Source organism: Molossus molossus, unplaced genomic scaffold (assembly GCF_014108415.1).
Source record: "Molossus molossus isolate mMolMol1 unplaced genomic scaffold, mMolMol1.p scaffold_m16_p_1, whole genome shotgun sequence".
NCBI classification, from domain to species: domain Eukaryota; kingdom Metazoa; phylum Chordata; class Mammalia; order Chiroptera; family Molossidae; genus Molossus; species Molossus molossus.
Window position 1 is genome coordinate 204,508,419 of NW_023425344.1, and position 26,578 is coordinate 204,534,996.

Genomic DNA, 26,578 nt, shown 5'->3' on the forward strand with positions numbered 1-26,578 from the left:
AAACTGAGTAAAAATTAAACTGAAACCATCTGCCATTTTTAGCCTAATAAGAATTATTTAACTGCACAAAGAGAACTCATCAGGCTTAATAAGAACTCGATTCTGAGTGGATCTGCCACATCTCTGACAGTTATCTCTAATGAGTATGTTAAGGACAGGATGACTCTGTGATGACACAGAGCCAGCTATGTAAATATTTACCTATATGGGTGGCTAAGGAGAGTGGGATATAATCAAGATTAAATGGATATTTCCAAAACCCAGTGAACTACATCAAAATAGTGTTCTCCTTTGGCTTGCTCTGCTGATAATGATAGTAACATAGTCTTTGGCTTTTTGGTATATCTTGTTGAATATTGTCCATTTAGCTAATTAAGCCCTGATTTATATCCTATGTAAAAATAAATCTCCTCTTAGGGCCCTGGCCAGTTTTTCTCAGTGGTTAGCGCATCGGCCTGTGGACCAAAGAGTCCCAGGTTTGATTCCGGCCAAGGGCACGTACGTTGGTTGCAGTTCGTCCCCAGCCCCAGTTGGGGTTGTGCAGTGGTGCAGTGGCAACTAATCAGTGTGTCTCTCACATCGATGTTTTTCCCTCTCTCTCTCCCACTCTGTCTGAAGATAAATCCTCAGTTGAGAATTTTTTTTTAAAATCTCCTCTTAGGACTTCTTACTAGTATATGTGAGTGATTTACACCTCCTAGTTTTGAGCCACTCCAGCTGTTCACTTCATAAGGGATTGGCGCGGTAAACTGCATTTATCAGTATTCCAAACACTGGCACAGGAAGCTTGATCTTCTTGACACAGTTCATCCTTACAACTGCCAATCCATCTGAAAGATCAATGAGAACATAAAATATTTTTCTACCATACTTTCACTTTATTGCATCTATAATAAAAATGCTATTTTAGTAAATAAGGATGGTTCAGCTCATTGCAGAAGTGTGTTTTTTCATTATCTCCCCAGTAGTAACCAGAGCCAAAGCAGTCACACCGTGGTTTTCCAGCTTCTTGTCCGACTCTGGAAACTACAAGGCAATGTTCCCTAAACAAGTGATCATTTTCCTGCTTTATCTTTTTTTCCCTCTGATGTTCAGCTTTAGAAAACCTTGACATATAAAAATTTTCTTTTTGAAAAATAGACGACTACATTTCAAAAGAAATACATGTTCCATGCTAATCTCTTGGGAAGTATATTTTTTAATCATCTGGTAGTAAAGTGGTTATATATGCATTTTTAGATTCTATTAGACAAATTATTTCTTTTTTTTTTTTAATCCTCACCCAAGGATATTTTTCCATTTTTCCATCCATTTTCAGACAGGGAGGAAGGGAGGGAGGGAGGGAGGAAAGAAGGGAGGGAGGGAGGGAGGGGGGGGAGAGAGAGAGAGAGAGAGAGAGAGAGAGAGAGAGAGAGAGAGAGAGAGAGAAACATTGATGTGAGAGGGACACATCAACTGGTTGCCTCCTGCACAACCCTGACCAGGGCCGGGGACTGAACTGCAACCAAGGTACATGCCCTCGACTGGAATTGAACCCTGGAATCTTTGGTCCAGGCTGACACTCTAACCGCTGAGCCAAACCGGCCAGGGCAACAAATTATTTCTTAAATATTCTGGCTAATTCTGTTGTAGAACTGAAAAGCTGTACAACTCACCTTGACTCAAAGGAAAACTATTACTTATTGTTAAAATAGTTCTCATATAATCATGTCATTAATATGAGTAAAGTAATGGTTCTTTGTCCTTCTTTCTAAAATTAACAAGCATATTTAAATTTATACTTTCAAGTGAATGTTGGTTTCTTTAAAATACTTACCTAGGAAAGTTATGCAGTTTTTTCAGTGATATTATTGGTACTGCAAATGGTTTGCAGTCTGTTTATTTTTAAACTGCTTTAAAAATAACTATGCCTATCTAGTGAAATTTATGGTGATATAAATATTTACTCTTTGCTAGTTTGCTAACTTCTAAGTTGATGAAAATTAAAAACAAACAAGCAAATAGCATGGCCCTTGCCTTTATTATGTTCACAATCTAGTGGTTTTGATTTTTAGAAACTGCTAAAAGCTGAACTGATAAAGGTTAAGGGTATTAGTAAATACCATTTTAGTGAAAAATGTTATGACATAGGAGATTAGTTTTTCTTTTTTTATCCCACAAAGTGGTTTTCAAAGCGTTACATAATTTGAAGGGTAACATTTATTTAGGTAGATGTTGACATTAGTACTTTATTCATTTTTGTGTGTATTTTGAACCTTATATTCACCAACTTTTGTTTGGTAAATGTGAAAATTTTAAGATAGGGTCCTGGTTTACATTTGAGAAAACTTACACAAGGCAGATACCCAAATGTAATTGTACTATTGATCTTCAGTGGGTTTTTTTTTCATCACCATTTATCCTCTCTTCCACCTCCACTCCCCCAACCCCAGCAATCACCACAGAATCTTCCATTTTGTATATGTATTTAAATTTACATAAAGTGCCCTGGCCGCTTTGGCTCAGCGGTAAGAGAGTCAACCTGCAGACTGAGGCTCATGGCTTTGATTTCTCGTCGAGGGCACACACCTGGTTTGCAGATATGATTCCTCAGCCCCAGTCAAGGTTGTACAGGAGGCAACCAATCGATATGTCTCTCTCGCATCGATGTCTCTCTCTCTCTCTCTCTCCCTCTCCCTCCCTCCCTCCCTTCCTTCCACTCTATGTACAGATTGATGGAAAAATATCCTTAACTGAGGTTAACAAAAAATATAAATAAATATAGCTTCTTAGCCTGCCCTCGACTAATTTTCTTCAGTATTTGTGTGTATGTGATTATACACTTGGGAATAAAATAGAATATCTAGTTATGCTTCATCTGAAAGTGTGATTATGTTATAAATGAAATTGGACAAAAGCCAGTTTTACCCCAGACATTTAATGCATGATATAAGATGAGAAAAAAAAATTTTTCAATGAATGCAGAGGAGAGGCCCAGTGCACTGTTGTAATAGTTTTATTTGTCGTAACACAACATGTTTGTCTCTACAGGGGGATCTTTGGATGTCTATAGAAAAATTCCAGAGCATGTCCTTGGAAGGATTGCAGTAGCAGTGAGTATATGGCTTCAGCCTTATGAAATCTGGGTGATTCCATCTCTAGTCAAGCCTTGCTCTTCTTATATCCGCAGGATGTTTTTTTCTCTTCTTCAGTCCCTGTTGATAACCAGACCCTTCTTAACCCACTTTTCTTATCATTTATGTGTTTTGTTCTTTTCATAGACCAACCCACACAGTAACTACATAGTAGTCACGTGACATATTTCAGGATTATAGGCACTATGACCTGTTTTAGTTTCACGTGTTTACAAAGACCTTAGCGATCTTATGGACCAGTAAAATATCCATGTTCTTCGAAAAGAAAGCTGGTTTTTGGACATTTTATAAGTATGGGCATATTAGAAAATACTTTTAAAGTCTAAATTATTGAAATAATAAAACAGTCTATAAGAAAATACTACTTTAGCCTAGCTGGTGTTGCTCTGTGGTTAGAGCGTCAGCCCGTTCATGTGCAGCCCGTCCAATCATTGTGACCCACTCACATCGATGTTTCTCTCTCTCTCTCTCTCTCTCCCTTTCCCCCTCCCTCCCTCCCTTATTCTGTCTCAAAAAATAAAAATAAAAATCAGTGGAGAAAATATCCTCAAGTAAGGATTAACAACATCAGAAAATAAAAATAAATAAATAAAAACATTTTTTCTATTTTCTACATTAATAAATACACTAATAAACTGATAAAATATATCAATTAAAGCAAGTTACTATATAAGCCCCAGATTTCAACCTTGGAATAATGTAGGTTAAACCGTGTCTAAGAGAAGTCATGAGGTGGTATAATAGTAAACAATTGCTAAACTAAAGGCACTCTGATAACTTAGGCAGTTTAGTGCAGAACAAAGCGATTATACCATGTACCATTTAATTAAATGGCTGCTTTTCATATTCATTATACATCAGACTGACAACTCAAGTCCTTTAATCCAACATGGACACTTACTTAGTTTTAGTGCATTGTAATTCACAGCTTTTCTTTTTTCTTTCTAATTATTGGTGTGAACTGCACAGGGTGATGAGAACTTTCTTTTCTGATGCTATTGCTGTTAAATAGCTTCTAGTCTTCATGTTTAGGTAGATTAGTTTAGTATGAAATTTGAGTACTTAAATCACTATTATAGATGAAAATAAAAATGTTTCATTTCCTTTTTTAATCTGGGGTGGGAATGAATTCTTTGTGGCTTTTGGCAGTTCTTGGCTCTAAAGTTTAATAACATGTATACTAAAGGGCAAAAAAGGGCAAGGATGTCAATTGAAAATGAGGAAAAGTATATGGATTCTGTATCCTCAATTATCTATTAAACTTAACTAAAATAGGAATCCGCCTTCAGTAGAGAAGCGTGTTCTTCCTGGACTTCATAAATCTTACCTCCCTCTTGTGTAGGGTACCCAAACAAGGCCAGTCTTTTCAGTTCTGCTGGAGTGGGAAGCTTGTGAAGTGAATGGAGTCAGAAAAAATAATACTAATATTCCAGTTTCCATATAGGGCTTATCTATTGGGTAATGGAAATATGACAAAAATTATCGTAGTGAAAGACATTTAAAATAAAGGCTAACCCAAGGCATTGTTTACATTTGCCTTGTTTTTTTAAAAATTAGGAGTTGTTTTTTTCTAGAATGTGTCCAATTTCTCCAACTTTTATGGCTTATCAGGTCATAATAATGAAAACTATCTGTGGCCAGAGTAGAAAAAATGCTTTTGATAATCTTGCTCTTCATCTGCCACTTTTAATAACTCTGCTGGGGCCTAAGCTTGTGTAGTGCCTCCAAAGTGTATTTTTTAATGTAATTTGAGTAGGCTACAAATTTGGATAATCTTTCAAACTGACAAACACCAGTGGAAGGATTCTACCAGTCAAAATAAGACTAGCAAATTGATGGGCTGCAGGCCATGATTTGTAAAGTAATTGTTCTCACAGCCCGACTGGGTTCCTGGTACCCTCGATTATCTGTCCTCTAGAGTTCTGAAGACAGCTTCAGCACAGTTCATCAGAGTGCTCTCGGTGAGGCCACGGGAGCGCCTGGGCGCTGTTTTCAAGGCAGAAGCAACAGATTCAGGAAGGGGGGATAGGTGTAGAGTGAAGACTTCCTTGTGCCAATCATTGATAAACATTTTACATACAAATTTTGTCATTTAGTCTTTACAGCAGCTCTGTAAAATATAGGTTTTTGTACATATTTTATGCATGTATAAGATGAGGTTTAGAAAAGTTAAATAATTTGCCAAGCGTGATCATGTAACTGGTCAGTAATCATTTGAACCAAGGACTGTTTGACTCCACTTTCACTCTGCTCTCCTAAGAAAGTGAGAAAAAAGAAGAGGAAGGAGTGAAAGGGAGAACAAAGTTAAAAAGAAAGAGAAGCATGAATGAGAGAATAATGGAATAACACATACTATCACTTCAGATTCTTCTCGTGTCTTAGAACCTTATCTGGGCATCTCTCCCTCCACAGATTAACTGTATTTTCCAGAGAGCCAAGGTTCATTACAGGATGGACCCCTGTCAGCCTTTATGATACGTTGTTCAAATTTTCTCTTGGAGGATGTATGGCAAGAGAATATTTTTCCCAGAAAAGGAAATCCACATAAACTGGCAGAATTCAGCCTTCCAGCTTGCTCCATGATTTTTATCCACTTTCCATTTGAATCTGCTCTCCTATAAACAGAAATGCCTTTCAGTCTTCCCCTCCTCTACCACATTTTATTTTTCCTCTCATTTCTAAAGCGGTGATACTGTGTACTCTATTCTGAGTGCATGTTGATTGAAGTTGTCCCTGAAAGGATGTGCGCTTGACATGTCAAGGAGTGAGTGATTGACAGCAGATATAAGTACTTTTAGTGTCAAGGCTTTGTCAACTCGTTGTGAAGCCCGGCCTGCTGGATACTAGTAATACCCTCTAGATTTTCAGTCAACAGATTTCTGGCTCCCTCTACCTTGATTCTTACATGCTTATAAAGGAAAATGTAGTCTATTTTGACAAGTTGGAAAAATAATAATTTTTTTTAATCTCTAACAAAATTTATAATTTTAGCAAGTATCATAAAATCAGTATTTGTTCTACTTTTTCTCTGCCTGATAATCTGAATATGATGGATTACCTTCTCCTTGTGTGTTTTCTGGTTATTTCTTTTCTGTGGGACCAGTATTTAGTGGTGAGCTATCTTCAATGGAAAGGTTTTATGATATGTCACGAAGCTTAAGATTGAGACGTGTAACCCTTCTTCTAGCACTCAGAAGGTGATTACTTCCATGCTAAATAAGATGGCCTTGTCCTACTACTCAGACAGTTTTTTTTATTATTAATGTTGTATTTTATAAGCATTTAAGGACATTTGTTTTCTCCTTTTGTGTTAAAGCTATCCTTATTACTATTTTGGTATTTTCTCTTTTACTATCTTACTGTCCAGAAAATGTACATTTTATTGTAATGCCACTTATTCCAAACCCCAGAAGAAATCATTTGCTGTAAAAATATATTCTATTCTCTTAAAATAGACAAACATTGTGGAATTGATTATACTGTGGTAGCAAATCTTTCAGGAGTACATTCCACTCTATGAGAACAATTAAAATATGTTAACCTCTGCTCAGCATTAATTGATGTAGATTTTATGTTCTTCTAGATCTTTGGAAATTGGGTTTCTCCCTTTGCATTTTTGTTTTTAATATTACTCTTAGTCTTGATCAACTAAAACCCTTGCATATTTAGTACCCAATCCTCTTTTCATCATTTTCAAGAAATGTAACTCACTCGGTTACTTCTCATAATGGTAGTTTTTCTTGTTCTTACATTTCTGACCCACCTCAAATTTCCTATAATGATAGGTACTTCTAAATTCTTATAGTAAATTTGAGTGATAGGTATTCATTTATGTATCTGATATCTAATTATAAATAGCTTAAAATTGGCAAGTCCACACTCAAGTGCATACAGTCAGCGGGTAAAAATAAAAATATATGCATCTCCTTTTACAATAATTTCTGTATAAAGATTTTTAAAGCTTTTAATGATAAGGTTTCTCCCTTAGAAGGTAGCACTTGTAACCTGTGTACTTAGGGTCTTAGACATGTCTTTTTTTCAGTATCTTATTTAACTAATTATTCTCTACTCAGGCTGTTAAATTCTGAAATCCAAATCTAATTCAGATGTTTGTATCTTCTCACTTTATTTCCTTGTCTTGCCTTTTCAGTATTGTCTACATGATTCTACATTTATGCTTGCATCAGCCAGATGGGCCACTTTGTTCTTTCTTACCCCAGTATCATTTAAAACATTTTGGGGAAACTTTTTATTTTGAAATTATTTTAGACTTTCAGAAGAGTTGTGAGAATAATACAAAGAATTCCCACATTTGCTTCACTTAGATTCCATAGTTGTCCACTGTTAACCACCTTTGATGTATTCATTTACACACACCACAGACACACACACACACACAGTTGACCCTTGAACAACACAGGGGGTTTAGGAGCACTAACCACTGCGCAGACAAGAATATGCACATAACTTAAGTGAGCCCGTCATATACGTGGATTCCCAACCGCAGATCGAAAATACTACATATTTTTTTCTGAAACATTTGAGAATAAGTTGGGGACATCATGACCATTTGCTCCTAACTACTTCAGGTGTATATTTCCTAAGAACAAAGACATTCTCTTAGATTATCACTACATACTGATCAAAATCAGGAAATTAGCATTGATACATTACTATTATCTAACCAACACACCTTATTCAGATTTTGCCAGTTGTCCGATAATACCTCTACAGACCAAAAGAGAAAAATTTCTGGTTCAGCATCCAGTCTAGGGTTATACATCACATTCAGTTGTCTTGGCTTTTTAGTCTTTTTTTTTTTATCCTCACCCGAGGACATTTTTGCATTTATACTCAGATATAGCGGGAGAGAGAGGGAGGAAGAGAGAGAGAGAAACATGAATGTGAAAGAGACATATTGAGTGGCTGCCAACCACACGACCCAAACTGGGGCTGGGTACAAACTGCAGCTGAGGTACATGCCCTTAGCGGGAACCGAACCCGGGCCTTTCTAGTCCGCGGGCTGACACTCTAACTGCTGAGCCAAACCGGTCACGGCTTGACTCTTTTTTTTTTTTTCCTCACCCGAGGACATTTTTCCATTTTTTGTTCAGATAGAGCGGGAGGGAGAGAGAGGAAGAGAGAGAGAGAGAAACATCGATGTGAAGGGACACATCGAGTGGCTGCCACCCGCACAACCAGCCAGGGCCGGGGACAAACTGCAACCGAGGTACGTTCTCTTAGCAGGAACCGAACCCGGGTCTCTCTGGACCGCAGGCCGACGCTCCAACTGCTGAGCCAAACCGGCCAGGGCTTGACTCTTTTTTTTTAAGTTTACATACAGAAGTATAGAAAATTAAAAAATGAAGGACCTTGTCTCTTTTTCCTGTCCCTCTCTACTACGAACTTTAGTAAATGTACTTGTCATATTATTCACACACACTTAATTCTTTCATTTCTCATGTCTTGTCTCCAGAACATTGAAAATTCGTTAAAAGAAGGAACGTGGGGCATTTGGTATCCTCGCAGAATGTATAAGAGCCTGGCACAGAAATGGGAGATGCATATTGGTTGACAGAGTTTTAAAGGAAGAATTATGGTTGATATGGTTATATGTTTAAATGTGGAAAGTTCCTTATAAAAATCATCATTGTACTGTTTTCTCTTTCTTAAATTTAGGTTGTTAAAGGCCTTACCTATTTGTGGAGTTTAAAGATTTTACATAGAGGTATGTACTGAGCTTATAAGCTTTGACAATTTGAGCTGGGGTGGGGAGCTCTTCAGATCCCTTGATTTTTAAAGTGAATAATTGATGTGATATTTAAGCTGATGTATTTGGTAGTCAGGAAAATGTTATTTTTCTTATTTTCTCACTCAAGTGCTGATTTTGATTATAAACTTGATATTGTATTTTTGTGAATAATATTTACCAAACATGTAAAAAGGTATTTCATAATATTCGAAAATGACAGGATCTTATTTTTCTTACTTAACTCTAGTTAATGCAAAACCTTCACTTTTGTACAATTGCATCCTTTCTTTTTATTAACATACACAGTTTCTTAAGAGATTGTTTCACATACCTTGAAATTGAAACTTTAAATAAGGAATTGGTGAAAGCATAAGAAACTAATCTCCTAATTTATTAACAGAACACATGAGAAGAATAATCAGATAACAGTTCAATGTTGCAAAAGGAACCTCTCTTTGCATTTTTTTAATGTTCCCAAAATGTCTGAATTCATTTGGAACAAATTATTAAGTGAGAAACAGATGATAACAAAGCAACTTCAGAGCCTAATGTTACTAACAGTACTGTTTAATTTCCCACATCTGCTCAGCATAGCTTAGTGCACATTTGAGGACTGCAACAGCATACACATTAGATGTGATTAAAGGAAAGTTTTTTTTTTAAAGAAAAGGTATAAACTATGAAAGAGAGAAAACAACTGATGTCTTTAATTGCAGTACCACATCTGTCACTAAAGGTTGTTTTTTGTTATGGTGGTTTTCATATTCTAGTGATTCCAGTTTCTTCTTAAATCCTCCTTCCTCTTTGGAATAGAGTAAATACATTTTGACAAGTAAAATATCAATTCAGTTCTTGAAGGTATTTATGCTGATTAAATGGAATCATAAATTAATTTTTTCTTTAAAGCCAGTCCACTCTATTTCTAGAGTATAGTTGGTGTAAAATGTAAATTTGGAGAGTTAGGATTACTCTTCCTGGGTACAAATAAGCATGTAAACACACTGTGAGTAGGAGAAAAATGGAGCATTTTTCACCACCAAGATGAAAAGAAATGGTATTTAACATAATATAACATATTGCTTCTATTCCCTGTATATTCACCTCCACATACTCACCAACCCATAAAATGGCTGTAGCCATTTTAATAGGCATGTTAATACACAGTGGTCAGTTCTTGTCATTTTATTGATTTTTATGGACATCTGGTCTTCATTTGACAAAGGAACTCAAGGAAGTCATCAGTTCTCAATAGGTCCTTTCATTAAAAAGGACCTTGCCATGGAAATGCAAATGTTATTACTGAAGTGATCCTTATACTGGGGACATACAGCACAATCTGGCTTATAATGAATTCTCACTAGCCATAACTTTCTGTGAGGAATCTTAGTAGCACTAAGGACTATAGTGGATAGGGAAGTACTAGTTAGTTACTCTGCAGTTATTTTTATTTTTAAAATCAGAAATAGATGTTGATAAATAGATATGCCTCTAGCATTTCCTGTATCTAAATTATGTGGTTTTAGTTTTACTCTTTGTTTTGGAGAAATAATTGAATTTTTCACTTGAAATGAGATCTTGATAGACATGTTTCAAATGGATGATGTCCACATCTAAAAGTGAAGTCTAAGGTGTTGATCAGAGACTCTCAGAGGCAGGTAGGGCCCTCCCAGCTCTAGAGGCAGCATGGCCTAAGAAAGGGCTCTTTGGTCCGTGACATCTGAGGGCCTGAATGGTTTGAGAACATACAGGTTTCATAAAGGAATCCTGAGCCTGGACCTCTCTTTTCAGTCTGTGCTTGGCCAACTCAGCTCCCACAGGGAGTGACCCACTCCACAATCCTCCTCGTTCTGGGAAGAGGACATCTGCAAGGGGCTGGGTGGGGGAAGTGGTGGAGGCCAATAAATCCTCTCAAGGGATTTCAGTTTTAAATAAATACCAGTGAGTGGTGTGCATCTGCATTTGTCTAGATGGAAACACTAAAGAATTTTAATGCAAATGAATGGTTATTCGCCGGTGATTATGGGTGCTCAACTATAGAAATGATATGCTATGGTAATACACCTCATCAAATATATTTAGCTTTTCAGTGTCCTAGTTATTCATGTAAACTTTCACCTTCTGGATTTAAAAACATGTTTTTATTGAAGAGTGGAATAAGCCAAGTGTCCTTGAAGACTTTTGCAAAGGATTGTAATGAGAAATTTACTCTAGATTGAGTCGTTGTTAATATTTTAGAGGTTTTGTCCATATTTAATAACTTCAGTTCCATAAAAATAAGATTAAAGATGCCTTTTTATTAACCAAAAAGCTATTTCATTTTCTCCTTGATTAAAAAATTGTAGCTTTTTAGATCAGTTCAATCAGGCAATTAAAGATCAGAGCTTTTAAGTTCAGCTAAGGCAATTAAATAGGTAATATACTTGTTTATACACTTTTGCCATATAAGCTTATTGCTGTACCTTCTTAAAAGCACATATATTCATTTTTGCTTTCTCTAAATGAATGATGGAATTAGAGCTGAATATGTGTCACATTGTCAAATCAAAGACAGGTGTTCTTCTGGTACAGGTGCTGTGAGAAGATAGTGAAAGGAATTTGGTGAAAGAGAATTGTTGAATGATCTAAGCTTCTTTGTCCTTTGTCTTGGTCTAGTACCTATGTTCTCCTCTGATCATCATTTTCTTCCCTACCAAATGCTGCTCCTAAAAACCAGGGTCTCATACTTAAAAATACAAATTTTAAAAGGTTAAGAAATGGAGATGTGCCCTGGCCAGTTTTTCTCAGTGGTTAGAGCATCTGCCCGCAGACCAAAGAGTCACGGGTTCGATTCTGGTCAAGAACACATACCTCGGTTGCGGTTCAGTTCCCAGCCCTGATCAGGGCCGTGCAGGAGGCAACCAGTTGATGTGTTTCTCTCACATCGATGTCCCTCCCTCCCTCCCTCCCTCTCTCTCTCTCTCTCTCTTTCTTCCCACACACACATACTCTATCTGAAGATAAATGGAAAAATATCCTTGGATGAAGATTAAAAAAAAAAAAGAAACAGAGATGTGCCCTGGCTAGTTTGGCTCAGTAGTTAGAGTGTCGGTCCTCGGACTGAAGGGTTGCAGGTTTGATTCCAGTCAAGGGTTGCAGGTTCAATCCACAGCCCCAGGTTTGTGAAGGAGGCAACCAATTGATGTGTTTCTCTCTCGTTGATGTTTCTCTGTCTTTCCCTCCCTCTCTTCCACTCTCTTAAAAATTAATGGAAAACTATCTTCTGGTTAGCATTGAAAAGAAAAAAAAAGAGGAAGAAATGGAGATACATTGACTTACCTAATGAGAAAAGAAAACAACCTGTTTCTCACATTTAAATGGCTTCCTTGTAATACAGTGTTTCTGTATTTTTAGCTGTTAAAAAAAAAAAAAAAAAATATATATATATATATATATATATAAAATATTGTGAGATATATAAAACATAGTTAATGACTTCCAAACATGCTGTTGAAAATTAGGTCTTTCTTATAGTGTATATCCAGTGAGAATTGTAGAATAGAATGAAACCTGAGCACCAAGCAGTTACAAACCACCCATTTCCTGAGGCTTATTAATCTGATACAGGTTAGTTTATTTGATAGTATATTACGTCAACTGGAAACTTTGTAGCAATTGAAGTACAACAGTTTCCATTCATAATGGATTATCAAATAATATATTCAATCAAATTTTACTATTGTTTATTTTGTTCTTTTTAAGAATTGGTTGAGATTATATATATGAAAGTATAAACTATCAAGTATGTTTTTTGTCATATAGTAACTATGAATTAATCACTTTATCCAGTTAATAAGCATACCTAACTCCCAAATCAAGCCAGGGAGAGAGATTATTATACTTTGTATTACTGGGTCAAAAATTATGAAAAATATTTTCTCTAAGATAAACATGTACATATCACATGAGGACATAATTATTTAAAATGTTTGAAACTTCCACCAAGATTAACTACTGTGAGAAAATTGTCTTTATTAAAAAAGCATATGTGAGAGCCCTGTAAGCATAGCATGTTCTGACTGGGTAAAAACAGAGAAAATGAACAGTGAGAAAGTCTGTTAGGCCAGATCTGACATTACAGCACACATTGCCGCTCAACTTCAAAACATACATCGCCACTAATGAGGTGAGAGCCCTGCGTATTAATAAACCCACAGTTCCAGTCATAGCCATCATTACCCACATCAAACATAAACACAAGATTAACACCTATGCCATTTCTTTGGAAGATGTGAGAATGCCCTGGCAGTAACTGCTCTCTCTTTCCCTGAGGATAAAAAATAGAAATGGAAGGGTAATGAGAATAGAACTTAGATTAAGAAAATAAAATTGGCAATCAAGCTGGGGCAATCTTACACAGATGGAGAAGTTTATAGAAAGAAACAACCTAGATAGTTGGTGTCCTGGGACAGTCTTTGTATTTATGAACCTGGTTAGTTTCATTTATTTTTTAAATTATTATGTATTGATTTGAGAGAGAGAGAGAGAGGAAGGGGGAGTGAGAGAAGAGATTTGTTGTTCCACTTATTTATGCATTCACAGGTTCCTTCTTTTTTAAAATATGTTTTTATTGGTTTTTTTAGAGAGAGAAACATCGATTAGCTGCCTCCTGCACGCCTCGTACTGGGGATCAAGCCCACAATCCAGGCGTGTGCCCTGACCAGGAATCAAACCAGACCTCTCAGTCCATGGGATGGTGCTCAATCCAATGAGCAACACTGACTGGGCTGTAATATTTTTTTATACATTAAAAAAGTTTTTTTTTTTTGTCCTGGCAGGTTTGGCTCAGCAGTTAGAGCATTGGTCCATGGACCAAAGGGTCATGGGTTCGATTTCCGGTTAAGGGCGCATAACTGGGTTCCAGGTTTGATCCCTGGCCCTGGTGAGGGTCGTGTGGGAGGCAACCAATCAATGTGTCTCTTTCACATCGATGTTTTTCTCTCTCTCTTTCCCTCCCCTTTCCACTATCCCTCCCTGCCTTCCACTCTATCTAAAAATCAATGGAAAAATATCCTCTGGTGGGGGTTAACAAAATACATAAAGAAAAATTAAAGAAAAAAGAATTAAAGCTCATGAATGTGACTATGCTAAGAAAATGGTTTTCTAAACCAGACTCGTGTAATCAAATCAAAAGACATTTTTAAGGGGAAAGGGTTTTAAACTATAAAGTATACTGAAAATAAAATTTTATCATTAACAAAGAATTATAAAAAGGACATGTAGAATAAGTCACAATTTGGATGGAAAGCAAAGGCATTTTTTTAAAATCTTTTTACTTTGAAATGATTGTAGATCCACTGGAAGTTGCCCCCCAAAAAAGGTACAAGAAGGTCCCCATGCAAGGGCATCCTATTTAAGGAAGGAATTTGGAAGAAAATTGGAGGCTGATAATCCAAAAGAGTATAGGCAGAAAAATGTTATATATGTTTGCTAATCTTTTAAATGAGGTCAGTGGAAATTTTAAGATACTTATTAATGAGAGAAGAGGAATGATATGGTAGAAGTAAAACCTTTTAAACAGGAAAACAGCAATCAGACATGAAGAAAAAATAAAAGGAATCCAAGTTGGAAAGGAGGAAGTGAAACTGTCATTATTTGCAGGTGACATGATATTATACATATAAAACCCTAAAAACTCCATCAAAAATCTACTAGACTTACGAAATGAATTTGGCAAAGTAGCAGGATACAAAATTAACGTCAAGAAATCAACGCCATTCTTATACACCAATGATGAACTCACAGAAAGAGAAACTGAAAAAACAATGCCATTTACCATCACGGCAAAAAAATTAAGATACCTAGGAATAAACTTAACCAAGGAAGTAAAAGACCTATTTGCAGAAAACTACAGGACGTTGAAAAAAGAAATAGAGGAAGAAATAAAAAAGTGGAAGCACATACCTCGTTCATGGATTGGAAGAATTAACATCATTAAAATGTCCATATTACCCAAAGCAATCTATAGATTCAGTGCAATCCCCATCAAAATACCAAGGACATATTTCACAGAACTAGAACAAATACTTCAAAAGTTCATATGGAACCAAAAAGAACCCGAATAGCCATAGCAATCTTGAAAAAGAGGGACAAAGTAGGTGGGATCACAATACCAGATATCAGGTTATACTACAAAGTGACTGTAATCAAAACAGCCTGGTACTGGCACAAAAACAGGCATATAAACCAGTGGAACTCAAAATGGATAAAATACTTAAATGTGACCTATGAATCCATACAAATTCTAGAAGAAAATGTAGGCAGCAAAATTTCAGACATCATACGCAGCAGAATTTTCACTGATTCATTACCTAAGTAAGGCAACAGAAATAAAGGAAAAAATGAACACATGGGACTACATCAAACTAAAAAGTTTCTGCACAGCAAAAGATACAACCATCAAAATGGAAAGGCAACCCACTGTATTGGGAGAACACCATTGCCAATGATACCTCAGATAAGGGGTTAATTTCCAAAATATATAGAGTAAGACAAAGAACCCAATTAGAAAATGGGCAGAGGAGCTGAATAGACACCTCTCCAAGCAGGACATGCATATGGCCAAGAGACATATGAAGAAATGCTCAACATCACTAATTATCAGAGAGATGCAAATTAAAACAACAATGAGATATCACCTCACACCCGTCAGAATGGCCACCATCAACAAATCATCAAACAACAAGTGTTGGCGAGGGTGTGGAGAAAAGGGGACTCTAGTACACTGCTGGTGGGAATGCAGATGGTGCAGCCACTATGGAAAACACTATGGTGTTATCTCAAAAAATTAAAAATTGAATTGCCATTTGACCCATTGATCCCACTTCTAGGAATATACCCTAAGAAGCCTGAAACACCAATCAGAAAGAATATATGTACCCCCATGGTCATAGCAGCACTATTTACAATAGCTAAGATCTGGAAATAGCCCCAGTGTCCATCAGTAGACGAATGGAAAAAAAGCAGTGGTACATGTACACAATGGAGTACTATGCAGATGTAAGAAAGAAAGATCTCTTATCCTTTGAGACGACATGGAAAGACCGGGAAGTATTATCTTAAGCGAAACAAGCCAAGCAGAAAAAGACAAATACCACATGATCTCACTTATTTATGGAATATAATGAACATAACAGTTTGAGGAATAGGGTAGACCCAGAGACGTGGAAGTCAGGTACAGACTGATAACCCTCAGAAGAGGGGGTGGTGGGGGGAGGGAGGGAGGAGATAAACCACAGAACTTATATGCATGTACACATAACCAATGGACAACAAAACCGGGGACAGGGTAGGGGGGATGGCAAGGAGGGTGTCAATGGGGTAAAAAAGGAGAAACATCTGTAACAAAAATAAAATAAATAAATAATAAAATAAACAGGAAAGAAATTTTTATGTCAAGGTGGTAGTGTTAAAAAATACCTTAGTGTATATGTAAAAGTTAGGATCTGTGGCAAAAATAAATCAGGGAATGATCACTTGCTGGAAGAAGTGATTCTTTGGGGACAACACTATTGGAAAGCATTGCTCTCAATAGAAAAGCAACCTGAATAGTTTTAAATAATCTGTGAAGAAATACAATGTGCATAAAACTTTTGTAACAGCTTCTTTTGCAGAAATTTGCACCATTTTTGCTTACTCGTGGGTTATAGTGAATTTTGAAGTAACCTAGGCTATATTTTTGCTATCTGGAGCACCAGACACAGTTTTTTAAAAAGAACAACAGGTTAGTGGTTGAGCAACCCAAGTCATTTTGAAAGGAATCATCACCAGCTGGTTTTGTGTTGCTGCACAAGAGAGCTGAGGTGTGGAAGCTCCTTTCCTGAGCTCTGGGATTGCTCAGTCAAATGCGTCTGGAAGGGGGCATTTATGTTAAGCAAATGCAAGTGATAGGAGCACAATTAATTACACCTTGGGTCCAGTTTGTACATCCTTTAAATATTGTCCTTTAAATGTAAATATTAATCACATGCCGACGCTGTAGGAGATCATCACTTATGAATATTTCTGTTTTGGGGAAAAAGAAATAGACTTAGCCCATTGACTGAGGCAAACAAACTAGTTTTAATGACTGTCGATTGTTGGTTTTTTCCTCCTGTTCTGACTATCCAAACAAATGAATGTCTCTAGAAATTAAGCTTCCTTCCCCACATTGGTCATTCATTTTCTTTTCCCCAGATAATCACTGAGGATTTCTATATTTGTAATAATGATTTTCAAAGGACAGGAAACCCCATATAGCATTACTTAAAAGTGTTCTTTTAAAGAATGTGTCTAGAACATAGAAAGAATTCTCAAAAGTTAACAGTGAAAAAACAAACAATCTGCCCAGCCAGTATGGCTCAGTGAATTGAGCGTTGTCCCATGGACTGAGAGGTCCCGGTTTGATTCCTGGCACATGTCCTGGTTTCGGGCTCGACCTTCAGTAGGGGGCGTGCAGGAGGCAGTTGATCAATGTTTCTATCTCTCCCTTTCTCTCTCTTAAAAAAAAATCAATAAAAATATATTTAAAGACAAACAATCCAATTAGAAAATGAGCAAAAGACATGAAGTCACATTCCACTGAAGGGGACATACAAATGGCAGATAAGCACATGAAAGGATGTTCAGCATTATGAACCATTAAGGAAACACCAATTAAAGCCACAAGGAGATATTACCACACACCTACCAAAATGGCTAAAATAAAATAGTGACTATACCAAGTGCTGACAAAGATGCAGAATTAGATTACTAATACATTGCTGATAGGAATGTAAAATGATACGTAGAAAACAATTTGGCATTTCTTAAGAATCTAAACATGCAACTACCATAAGACCCAACATTTGCACTCCTGGACATTTATCCCAGAGAAATAAAGACTTAGGTTCACACAAACACTGTACACAAATATTTGTGGTAGCTTTATTCATAATGGCCCAAAACTCAGATGTCTTTTATTAATTGAATGGGTAAACACCATATAATACTACTTAGTAATAAAAAGGAATGAACTCACCCTGGCCGGTTTGGCTCAGTGGTTAGAGTAATGGCCCACAGACCAAAGAGGCGTGGGTTTGATTCAGTTGTGGTTCGATCCCCAGAGGCAACCAATCGATGTGTCTCTCTCACATCAATGGATTTCTCTTCCTCCCTCCCATGCTGTCTGAAAATCAGTGGAAAAATATCCTTGGGTGAGGATTAAAAATAAATAAATAGCCCAGCCAGTGTAGCTCACTGGATGAGCATTGACCCATGCACCAAGAGGTCCGGTTTGATTCCTGGTCAGGGCACATGCCCAGGTTGTGGGCCAGATCCCCAGTGGGGGGCGTGCAGGAGGCGGCCAGTTGATGTTCTCTCTCATTGATGTTTCTGTCTCTCCCTCTCCCTTCCCCTCGCTCAAAAACCAATACACAAAAGTAATAAATAAAAACAAAAAGGAATGAACTTTTGGTATACATAACCTGGATGACTCTCCAGAGAATTATGCTGAGTGAAAAAAGCCTACCACAAAAGCTTATATACCATATGATTCCATTTTTATAATATTCAAGAAATGGGGAGCAGATTAGTGGTTTTTAGGGGCAAGGAGAGGTTGAAGGCGTGGGAGGGAAGTGGGTGTGGCTAAAAAGTATGATAATAAACAAAATCTTTTTCATTTTTAAATTTTTGTTTATTTAGAGAGAAATATCAATTTGTTGTTCCACTTAAGCATTCATTGGTTGCTTCTTGTAAGTGCCCTGACCTGGAGATCAAACCTGCAGTCTTGTAGCAGGATGACACTAACCAACTGAGCTACCTAGCCAGAGCCTACAATCTCTTTCTTGACTGTATGAGCATCAATACAATATTTGTGATGCTGTACTAAATATAGTTTTACAAGATGTTACCAATAGGAAGAAGTGGATAGAGGGTGTACAGGATATCTGTATTATTTCTTACAGCTGCATGTGAGTCTACAATTAACATAAAAAGCTTAATTTAAAAAATATATCGGGCCCTGGCTGGTGTGCTCAGTGGTTAGAGCGGTGGCCCTAGCACCGAAGGGTCGGGGTTTGATTCTCAGTCATGGGCACATACCTGGGTTGCAGGTTGATACCTGGCTGGTCGGGGCATGTTTGGGAGACAACCAGTCAATGTATATCTCTCACATTAATCTCTCTATCTTTCCCTCCCTCTCTCCCTCCACCCCCTCTTTCATCCTCTCTGAAAATCAGTGGAAAAAAATATCCTCAGGTGAGGATTAACAAAAAGAAAAGGGAGGGAGGGAGGGAGGGAGGAAGGAAGGAAAGGGAAAAAAAGTATATGTGATCTGATCATAGCTTCTCCTGTTAAGCAAACCTTGAAGTTTAGGAGCTCATCAGAGGGAAAGAGAACAGTTAACATGATGGGACATTTCTGTTGGTAGAGGTTGAAGACCACAGTAAATGTATGACACTGATTATGTGCCAAATGCATATTTTTTTGTAATGTAGCTTAATTGAAAGTCATCTTTTATTTCTCCTTTCTAGTAGTAAAGTAAGATGTTTATCCTCAGATAGAACACTGCCAGGAATGTTTAGTAGTTAGAAGACCGCTCTGCGTCTGTCCCTTTCTCCATGGTTTAAGGTGATCAGTACCATGGAAATCAAATTCATTATTTTGCTCTTGGAGAATTGAGTTCCTTCTGGATTGGGTGCAATAATAATTATTGTTATTATCATTCATTGAGTGCCTAATATGTACTACTGCATTAGCTTTTTTGTACATATTATTTAAGCTTCATGCTAACCTTGCAAAGAAGGTATTATTGTATCCCCATTTTTAAGTGAGAAAACCAAGGCTCAAAAAGGGTTTAGAAAAACAGGGTCATAAGAAAGGCAGTAAGTGGTTAGTAGGCTCATGGAAGAGCTCTAGGTCCTCAGTCCCAGGTTTAAGTGCCGCTTCTGTCTCTTAGCTGAACTTAGCTATATGACCTTGGGTCAGTTCCTTAACCTCTTTGAGGTTATAGTGCTGTATCTAGCACATAATAGCCATTGTTATAGTTCAGATGACTGCTTCTCGAGTAAAGCAACAAGAGATTAAGTGAGAGAATAGTTAGAACCTTCCCCAAACTTCCTTTCTATATCTACTTTTCTGTGAGAAGTAAAAAAAATCTAAAATAAAACAGGTAAAGGTCAGCCAGCTCTTCAGTGCCAAAGCTAGAGTAATGATCCAGCCCATAAATTCAGAGATTTATCTCATAAATATAATGTGATTTGTTAAAGCTTAAGAGTTAGAATTGAAGGCTCTAGTTGTGTGACCTTGGGCAGTTAATGTCATTAAGTTGATTCTCAAAGTATTCACCTATAAAATGGGCTTAATAATATTTGTCAAGGATTATAATGAAAATTAAATGAGATAATGCATGTGATAATAATGCATTTAGCCCAGTGCTTGGATGTAGCAAGTGTCAAAGAATTTTTATTTCTTTAGAACAATTTGCTAGAGTTGGTCTTCTGGACATGCTGCTCTAAGTCAAGTCTATAATCAAATTGTATCTTAAATTTATTTATGCATTTAATATAGTATCTCATTGTTTATTTGGTTTTCTTTTTCAGTGGGAGTCTTAAATTGGTGATATCTTAGACTCAGAGAAATAGGTTGTTCCGGAGTTGGGGCAGAATATAGATTTCTTTTCACTTCCAGGAACTTGTTCCTTCATACCTGGTATTTCCATACACTGACCAGAATTCGTACATGTTGCCAACTAGGAATCTAAGATCCCCCACATTAGAAGGAACCTCTTTTCTTACAGTGAAAGGATTGAGGGAAGGCAGAATTGAAAAGCCTGGGCCTTTTTGCCCTTGGTATTAGCCTTAAAAACACTGCATGTCTCCTGCCTTTATCATACATGAAGGAGGAAAACCATGTTTTTGCTTCCGTTCTCAACTGTATCATGAGACTCTAGATAATAACAGCTATTTAGGGTAGCTAATTATGCTACTTAATTTTATTTAAGGCTTTTGCAAGAATATTTGGATGACCTACTCTTTATTATGTAATGGAATGATTAGAATAACTTTTATATTCTCTTAAGTGTGTTCCTGTTGTGCACAGATGAATTTGTAATGCAGAATGTCAGCATAGTCTATATTTAATTGTACCTGCTGTTCTCATTCATTAGAATGCAGTCCCCAAGAAATAACTAGATAGATATATGAGTTGTTGTCTTTTCATAAGACAATTAAGCACCCTGGCACAGTGCTAGGAGAGACTGCTATGAGTGGAGACCTGCTAATGTGTGCTCTGGCTCCTGGTAAACTGAGGGTGGCTTTCTGGCACTCAAGCAAACCCTGTAATTGCTGTATAGAGGGGGAAAGCTGGAGAGAAGTTTATTTCTGCTTCCTAAGAATTGTGCCTATTTGTAAAAGCATTCCGGGTGACTTACACATGAAAGCACAGAGGAAATTAAATATTTTAAGTGTAATACAAAATGGAGAACACATGGGAGCATATTACTAGCACCTGATATGAATAGATCACAGCAACAAGGGAATTCCAGGTTTGCATGGTTTTTCTTTCCTGACAAGAAGACGTGTATAGTATTATGTACAAAGTCATAATTTTCTTTGAAACTAATCTTACCAGGAAATTGACATATAGGTTCTATGCAAAGCACATTGGGTAACTCCAACTGTAGTTTTGTGAAAGCTTTTACTTACCTGTTTTGAACCAGCCCTGTGGGCACCCAGCCATATCCTGACCCAGGGTAGCCTCCCAGTCTGACCCCAGATTGTGTTGGGGTTGGGGGCTGGGCAGTGGGCGGAGGAGCCTTTTGTGAAGAGCTGCAGCAAGCACAAGCTCTGGGGGGCTCTGGCCTTTATTAGCAAGCTTCAGCTTGCAGCTGTTTATGTGGATTGTTTAATGGCTAATTGATGCGGCATGTGTGAAGATACAGTTTCCTGCATGAGGCAGTTATGGGTTGTCTTAACATGATACCAATTTCCACAGTCAATTTGGTCAATTCAGTGGAGGAAAAAAAAAAAAAAAGAATCAGTCCAGCCTGAAAATCAGTCAGAGCTGTTACCACAGGTTATTGAAGCATCTAGGTTGCTTGACACAGATTCTTCTTGTTTGAATCCATTGTTTTTGCACTTTGTATACATAGCTTTATTCATTTGTGGAAATAATCTTAAAAACACAGAAGTGACATTTTTTTTTTTTTTTTATGTTGCACTGAAGCCCTTTTGCAAGATAGCTTTCTATTTTATTATTTTTTTTTTTTTTAGAAGTGACATTTTTAAAATGTCTTTCTTTAAATATTTATAATCATAACCAGGCCTCCTAGTGTATGTCAGTTTTGAGAGGGAATAACCATTTTACATTGATATATGATACATGATCAGTGTAATTAATTGATGTTTCATGTTTTGTTAAAGTAGGAAAGTGACCAGAGTGACCACAAAGCACCTGGAAAACTATGGAGAAGTTAATAAGTTAAATTGTTAATAAGTTAAAAATTAAAGGTATTTATTGATATGTAACTAACATAAAATGCATCTATTGTTAGTGTGCAACTTAGGGATTTTTAATAACTTATAGAATTGTACAACCATCACCATAATGCATTTTAGAACATTTTCATCACCCCCAATAAAGAGCCTTCATCCTGCCCTGGCTGGTTTTGCTCAGCAGTTAGAACGTTAGGCCCATGGACCAGGGAGTCACCAGTTTAGTCCCAGTCAGGGGCAGTATCTCGGTTATGGTTCGATCCCTGGCCCTGGTTGGGTCGTGTGGGAGGCAACCAATCAGTGTGTCTTGAATCTATATTTCTCTCTCTCTCTCCCGCCCTCCCTCCCATTATATTTGAAAATCAATGGAAAAATATACTCGGGTGAGAATTTTTAAAAAAAAATTTTTTTTTAAAGAAGAGCCCCCATCCTATTTGCAATCAGCCCCTGCTCTCAGGCTTAACCCCAGGACTACTAATCTGTTGTCTGACTTTATAAATTTGCCTTTTCTAAGACATTTTCAGTAAATGGAATCAAACTATTTAGAATCCTTTCTGTCTCACTTCTCTCATGTAGCTGTAGCATAATGCCTGGTTTCATCTGTTTTGTAGCATGTGTCAGCAGTGCATTCCTTTTTTTTCAAATATCTATTTTTTTATTGAGGTATAATTGACATGCAACATTGTGTTACTTTCAGGTGTACAACATAAATGATTCGATATTTGTATATATTGCAAAATGGTCACCACAGTGAGTCTAGTTAACATCCATCACCATACGTAGTTACAGAATTTTTTTTCTTGTGATGACAGCTTTTAAGATCTACTCCCTTAGCAACTTTCAACTACAAAGTACAGTATTATTAACTATAGTCACCATGCTGTACCTCACATCACCATGACTTCATTTATCTTATAACTGTAAGTTTTTACACACACACACACCCATACCTCTTGCCTCTGGCAATCATCAGTCTGTTCTCTGTATCTATGAGCTTGATATTGTTTTTTTTATGTTTGGTTTGGTTTGGCGTTTTATAGGGGGTTCTGTGTACAGTTATTTGTCTTTCTCTGGTTGACTTATTTCACTTAGCATGATACCCACTAGGCCCATCTATATTGTCTCAAATGGAAAGACTTCATTTTTATAGATGAATAATGTTTCATATTTTATATATGTATATATACACACACACATATATATATATACACACACACAGCATATTTTCTTTGTCTGTTATCTGTCACTTGGGACAGATAGGTCTTATGTCCTATGTCACTTAGGACAGATGGACACTTAGGTTGTTTTCATATCTTGGATATTGTAAATAATGCTGCAGTGAACAAGGAGGTGCATTTATCTTTCGTGTTAGAGTTTTCATTTTCTTCAGATGAGTACCCAAAAATGGGATTCCTGGATCATGTGGTACTTGTCATTTTAATTTTTTAAAATATTTTTTATTTTTCAATTACAGTTTATATGCAATATTATATTCATTTTAGTTATACAACCCAGTGACCAAACATGTATATAACCTATGAAGTGATCACCCCAATAACTCTAGTACCCATTTGACACCATATATAGTTATTATAACATCATTGACTATATTTCCTGTATTGACTATTTTGCTGTACTTTACATCCCCATGACTATTCTGTAACTACAGTTTTTACTTCTTAATCCTTTCACCTTTTCCAGCCATCCCCCAAGCCGCGTCCCCTCTGGCAGTTGTCCAAGTGTTCTCTATGTTTATGAGTCTGTTTCAGTTCTACTTGTTCATTTATTTTGTTTTTTCCACATGTAAGTGACATCATATGGCATTTGTCTTTTTCTGTCTGACTTATTTCACTCAGCACAGTATCCTCTAGGTCAATCCATGTTGTTGCAGATGGCAAAATTTCATTTTTTTTTTTTTTTGAGGACTCTCCATACTGTTTTTCTTAGTGGTTGCACCAATTTACAATCACAGGAACAGTGCACAAAGGTTCCCTTTTCTCCACATCCTTGACAATACTTGTTATTTCTTGTCTTTTTTATAATAGCCATTCTAACAGGTAAGAGGTGATATGTCATTGTGGTTTTGATTTGCATTTCCCTGATGATTAGTGATGTTGAACATCTTTTCATGTATCTGTTGGCTCTCTCTATGTCTTCTTTAGAAAAATATTTCTTCAGATCCTATACCCATTTTATAATTGAATTGGTTGTGTTTTTCTTTTTTATTGTTGTTATTATTAAATTGTATGAGTTCTTTATATATTTTGGATATTAACCCTTTATCAGATATATGTTTTGCAAATATTTTCTCCTATTCAGTAGGTTGCCTTTTCATTTTGTTGATGGTTTCCTTTAATGTAGATAAGCTTTTTAATTTGATGTAGTCCCACTTGGGTTTTTTTGTTTTTGTTGCCTTTGCTTTTGGTGTCAAATCTAAAATATCATTGCCAAGCCCTCCTGTTAAGGAACTTATTACCTGCTATATTTTCTTCTAGGAGTTTTATGGTTTCAGATCTTACGTTCAAGTCTTTAATCCATTTTGAGTTAATTTTTGTGTATGATGTATAAGATAGTGCTCCAGTTTCATTCTTTTGCACGTGGCTGTCCAGTTTTCTCAATGCCATTTATTGAAGAAACTGTTCTTTCCCCATTGTATATTCTTGGTGGGGGGGTGGGGGGAAGGTTGTCATAAATTAATTGACCCTATACATGGGTTTATTTCTGGACTTTCTATTCTGTTTGTTTGATCTATGTGTCTGTTTTTATACCATACTATTTAGATTGCTATGGTTCTAATACAGTTTGAAATCAGGGAGTATGGTACCTTCAGATTTGTTCTTCTTTCTCGAGATTGCCCTGGTTGTTTGGGGTCTTTTGTGGTTCCATACACCTTTTAGTACTGTTTGTTTTATTTCTGTGAAAAATGACACTGGAATTCTGATAGGGATTGCATTGAATCTATAGATTGCTTTGAGTGGTATGGACATTTTAGCAAGATTGATTCTTCCAGTCGATGAGTACAGACTGTCTTTACATTTATTTGTGTCTTCATTTTATTTCATCAGTGTCTAATAGTTTTCATTGTACAGGTTTTTCGTCTCCTTGGTTAAATTTAGTCCTAGATATTTCATTCTGTTTGACACAATTATAAATGGGATTTTTAAATTTTCTCTTTCTGATAGTTTGTTTTTAGAGATTCTGTATACAGAGTTTGTATCCTGTAACTTCACTGAATTTATTATTTTTGACCGGTTTTTTGGTGGAGTCTTTAGGGTTTTCCCTGTATAATCATATCATCTGCATATAGTGACAGTTTTACGTCTTCATTTTTAGTTTGGATCTTTTATTTATTTATTTATTTATTGCCTAATTGCTCTGTCTAGGACTTCCAATTCTGTGTCTTATTCTTGGTCATAGAGGAAAAGCTTTCAGTTTTTCACCAGCAAGTATGAGGTTACTTGTGGACTTTTATACATGACCCTGATTATGTTGAGGTATGTTCCCTCTATACCCACTTTATTGAGAGTTTTTATTATAAATGAATGTTGAATTTTGTCAAATGCTTTTTCTTCATGTTCAGTTGAGCTGATCATATGTTTTTTATCTTTCATTTTGTTAATGTGGTGTATCATGTTGATTGATTTGTGGATGTTGAACTTTCCCTGCAATAAATCCCACTTGATCATGGTATGTGATCCTTTTAATGTATTGTTGAATTCAGTTTGCTAATATTTTGTTGAGGATTTTTGCATCTTGTTCAGTGATATTGATGTCCTTGTCATATTTTTTTTTTGTCAGTATTCTTGTCTAATTTTAGTATCAATTTTGTTTCTTTTCTAAGAATCTGCTCTTGGTTTTGCTGACTTTTTCTGTTGTCTTTTTAGTCTCTATTTCTATTTCAATTATTTCTGCTCTGATTTTTGCTATTTTCTTCTAACTTTTGGCTTTGTTCTTTTTATAGTTTCTTAAGGTATAAAGTTAGGTTGTTTATTTGAGGGTTTTTTTCTGTTTGTTTGTTTTACTAATGCTAGCTTAGTAAAATGGAAGTGTTTTCTGTTTTTTGGAAGAGTTTGAGAAGGGTTGGTATTTGAATGTTTGGTAGAATTCACTAGTTGAAGCCATCAAGCCATGAAGTTTTGTTTGTAGGGAGTTTTAAAATTACTGATTTAATCTCCTTACTAGAAATTGGTCTGTTCTATTTTCTA

General features: G+C 36.4%; 1 protein-coding gene across 10 annotated transcripts in view; it reads left to right on the top strand.

Moving 5' to 3' along the window:
* Positions 1-26,578, top strand: part of MAP2K5 (mitogen-activated protein kinase kinase 5) — a 266,821-nt gene that overhangs the window by 107,585 nt on the left and 132,658 nt on the right. For all 10 annotated transcript variants that reach the window (XR_004960015.1, XR_004960014.1, XR_004960022.1 and 7 more), the window contains exons 12-13: positions 3,031-3,092; positions 8,814-8,862. Coding sequence is in view for 6 of the 10 variants with exons in the window: in XM_036265405.1 (XP_036121298.1) it covers positions 3,031-3,092; positions 8,814-8,862 (111 nt within the window). In the remaining 4 variants the exon portion in view is untranslated. The remainder of the gene's footprint in view (positions 1-3,030; positions 3,093-8,813; positions 8,863-26,578) is intronic.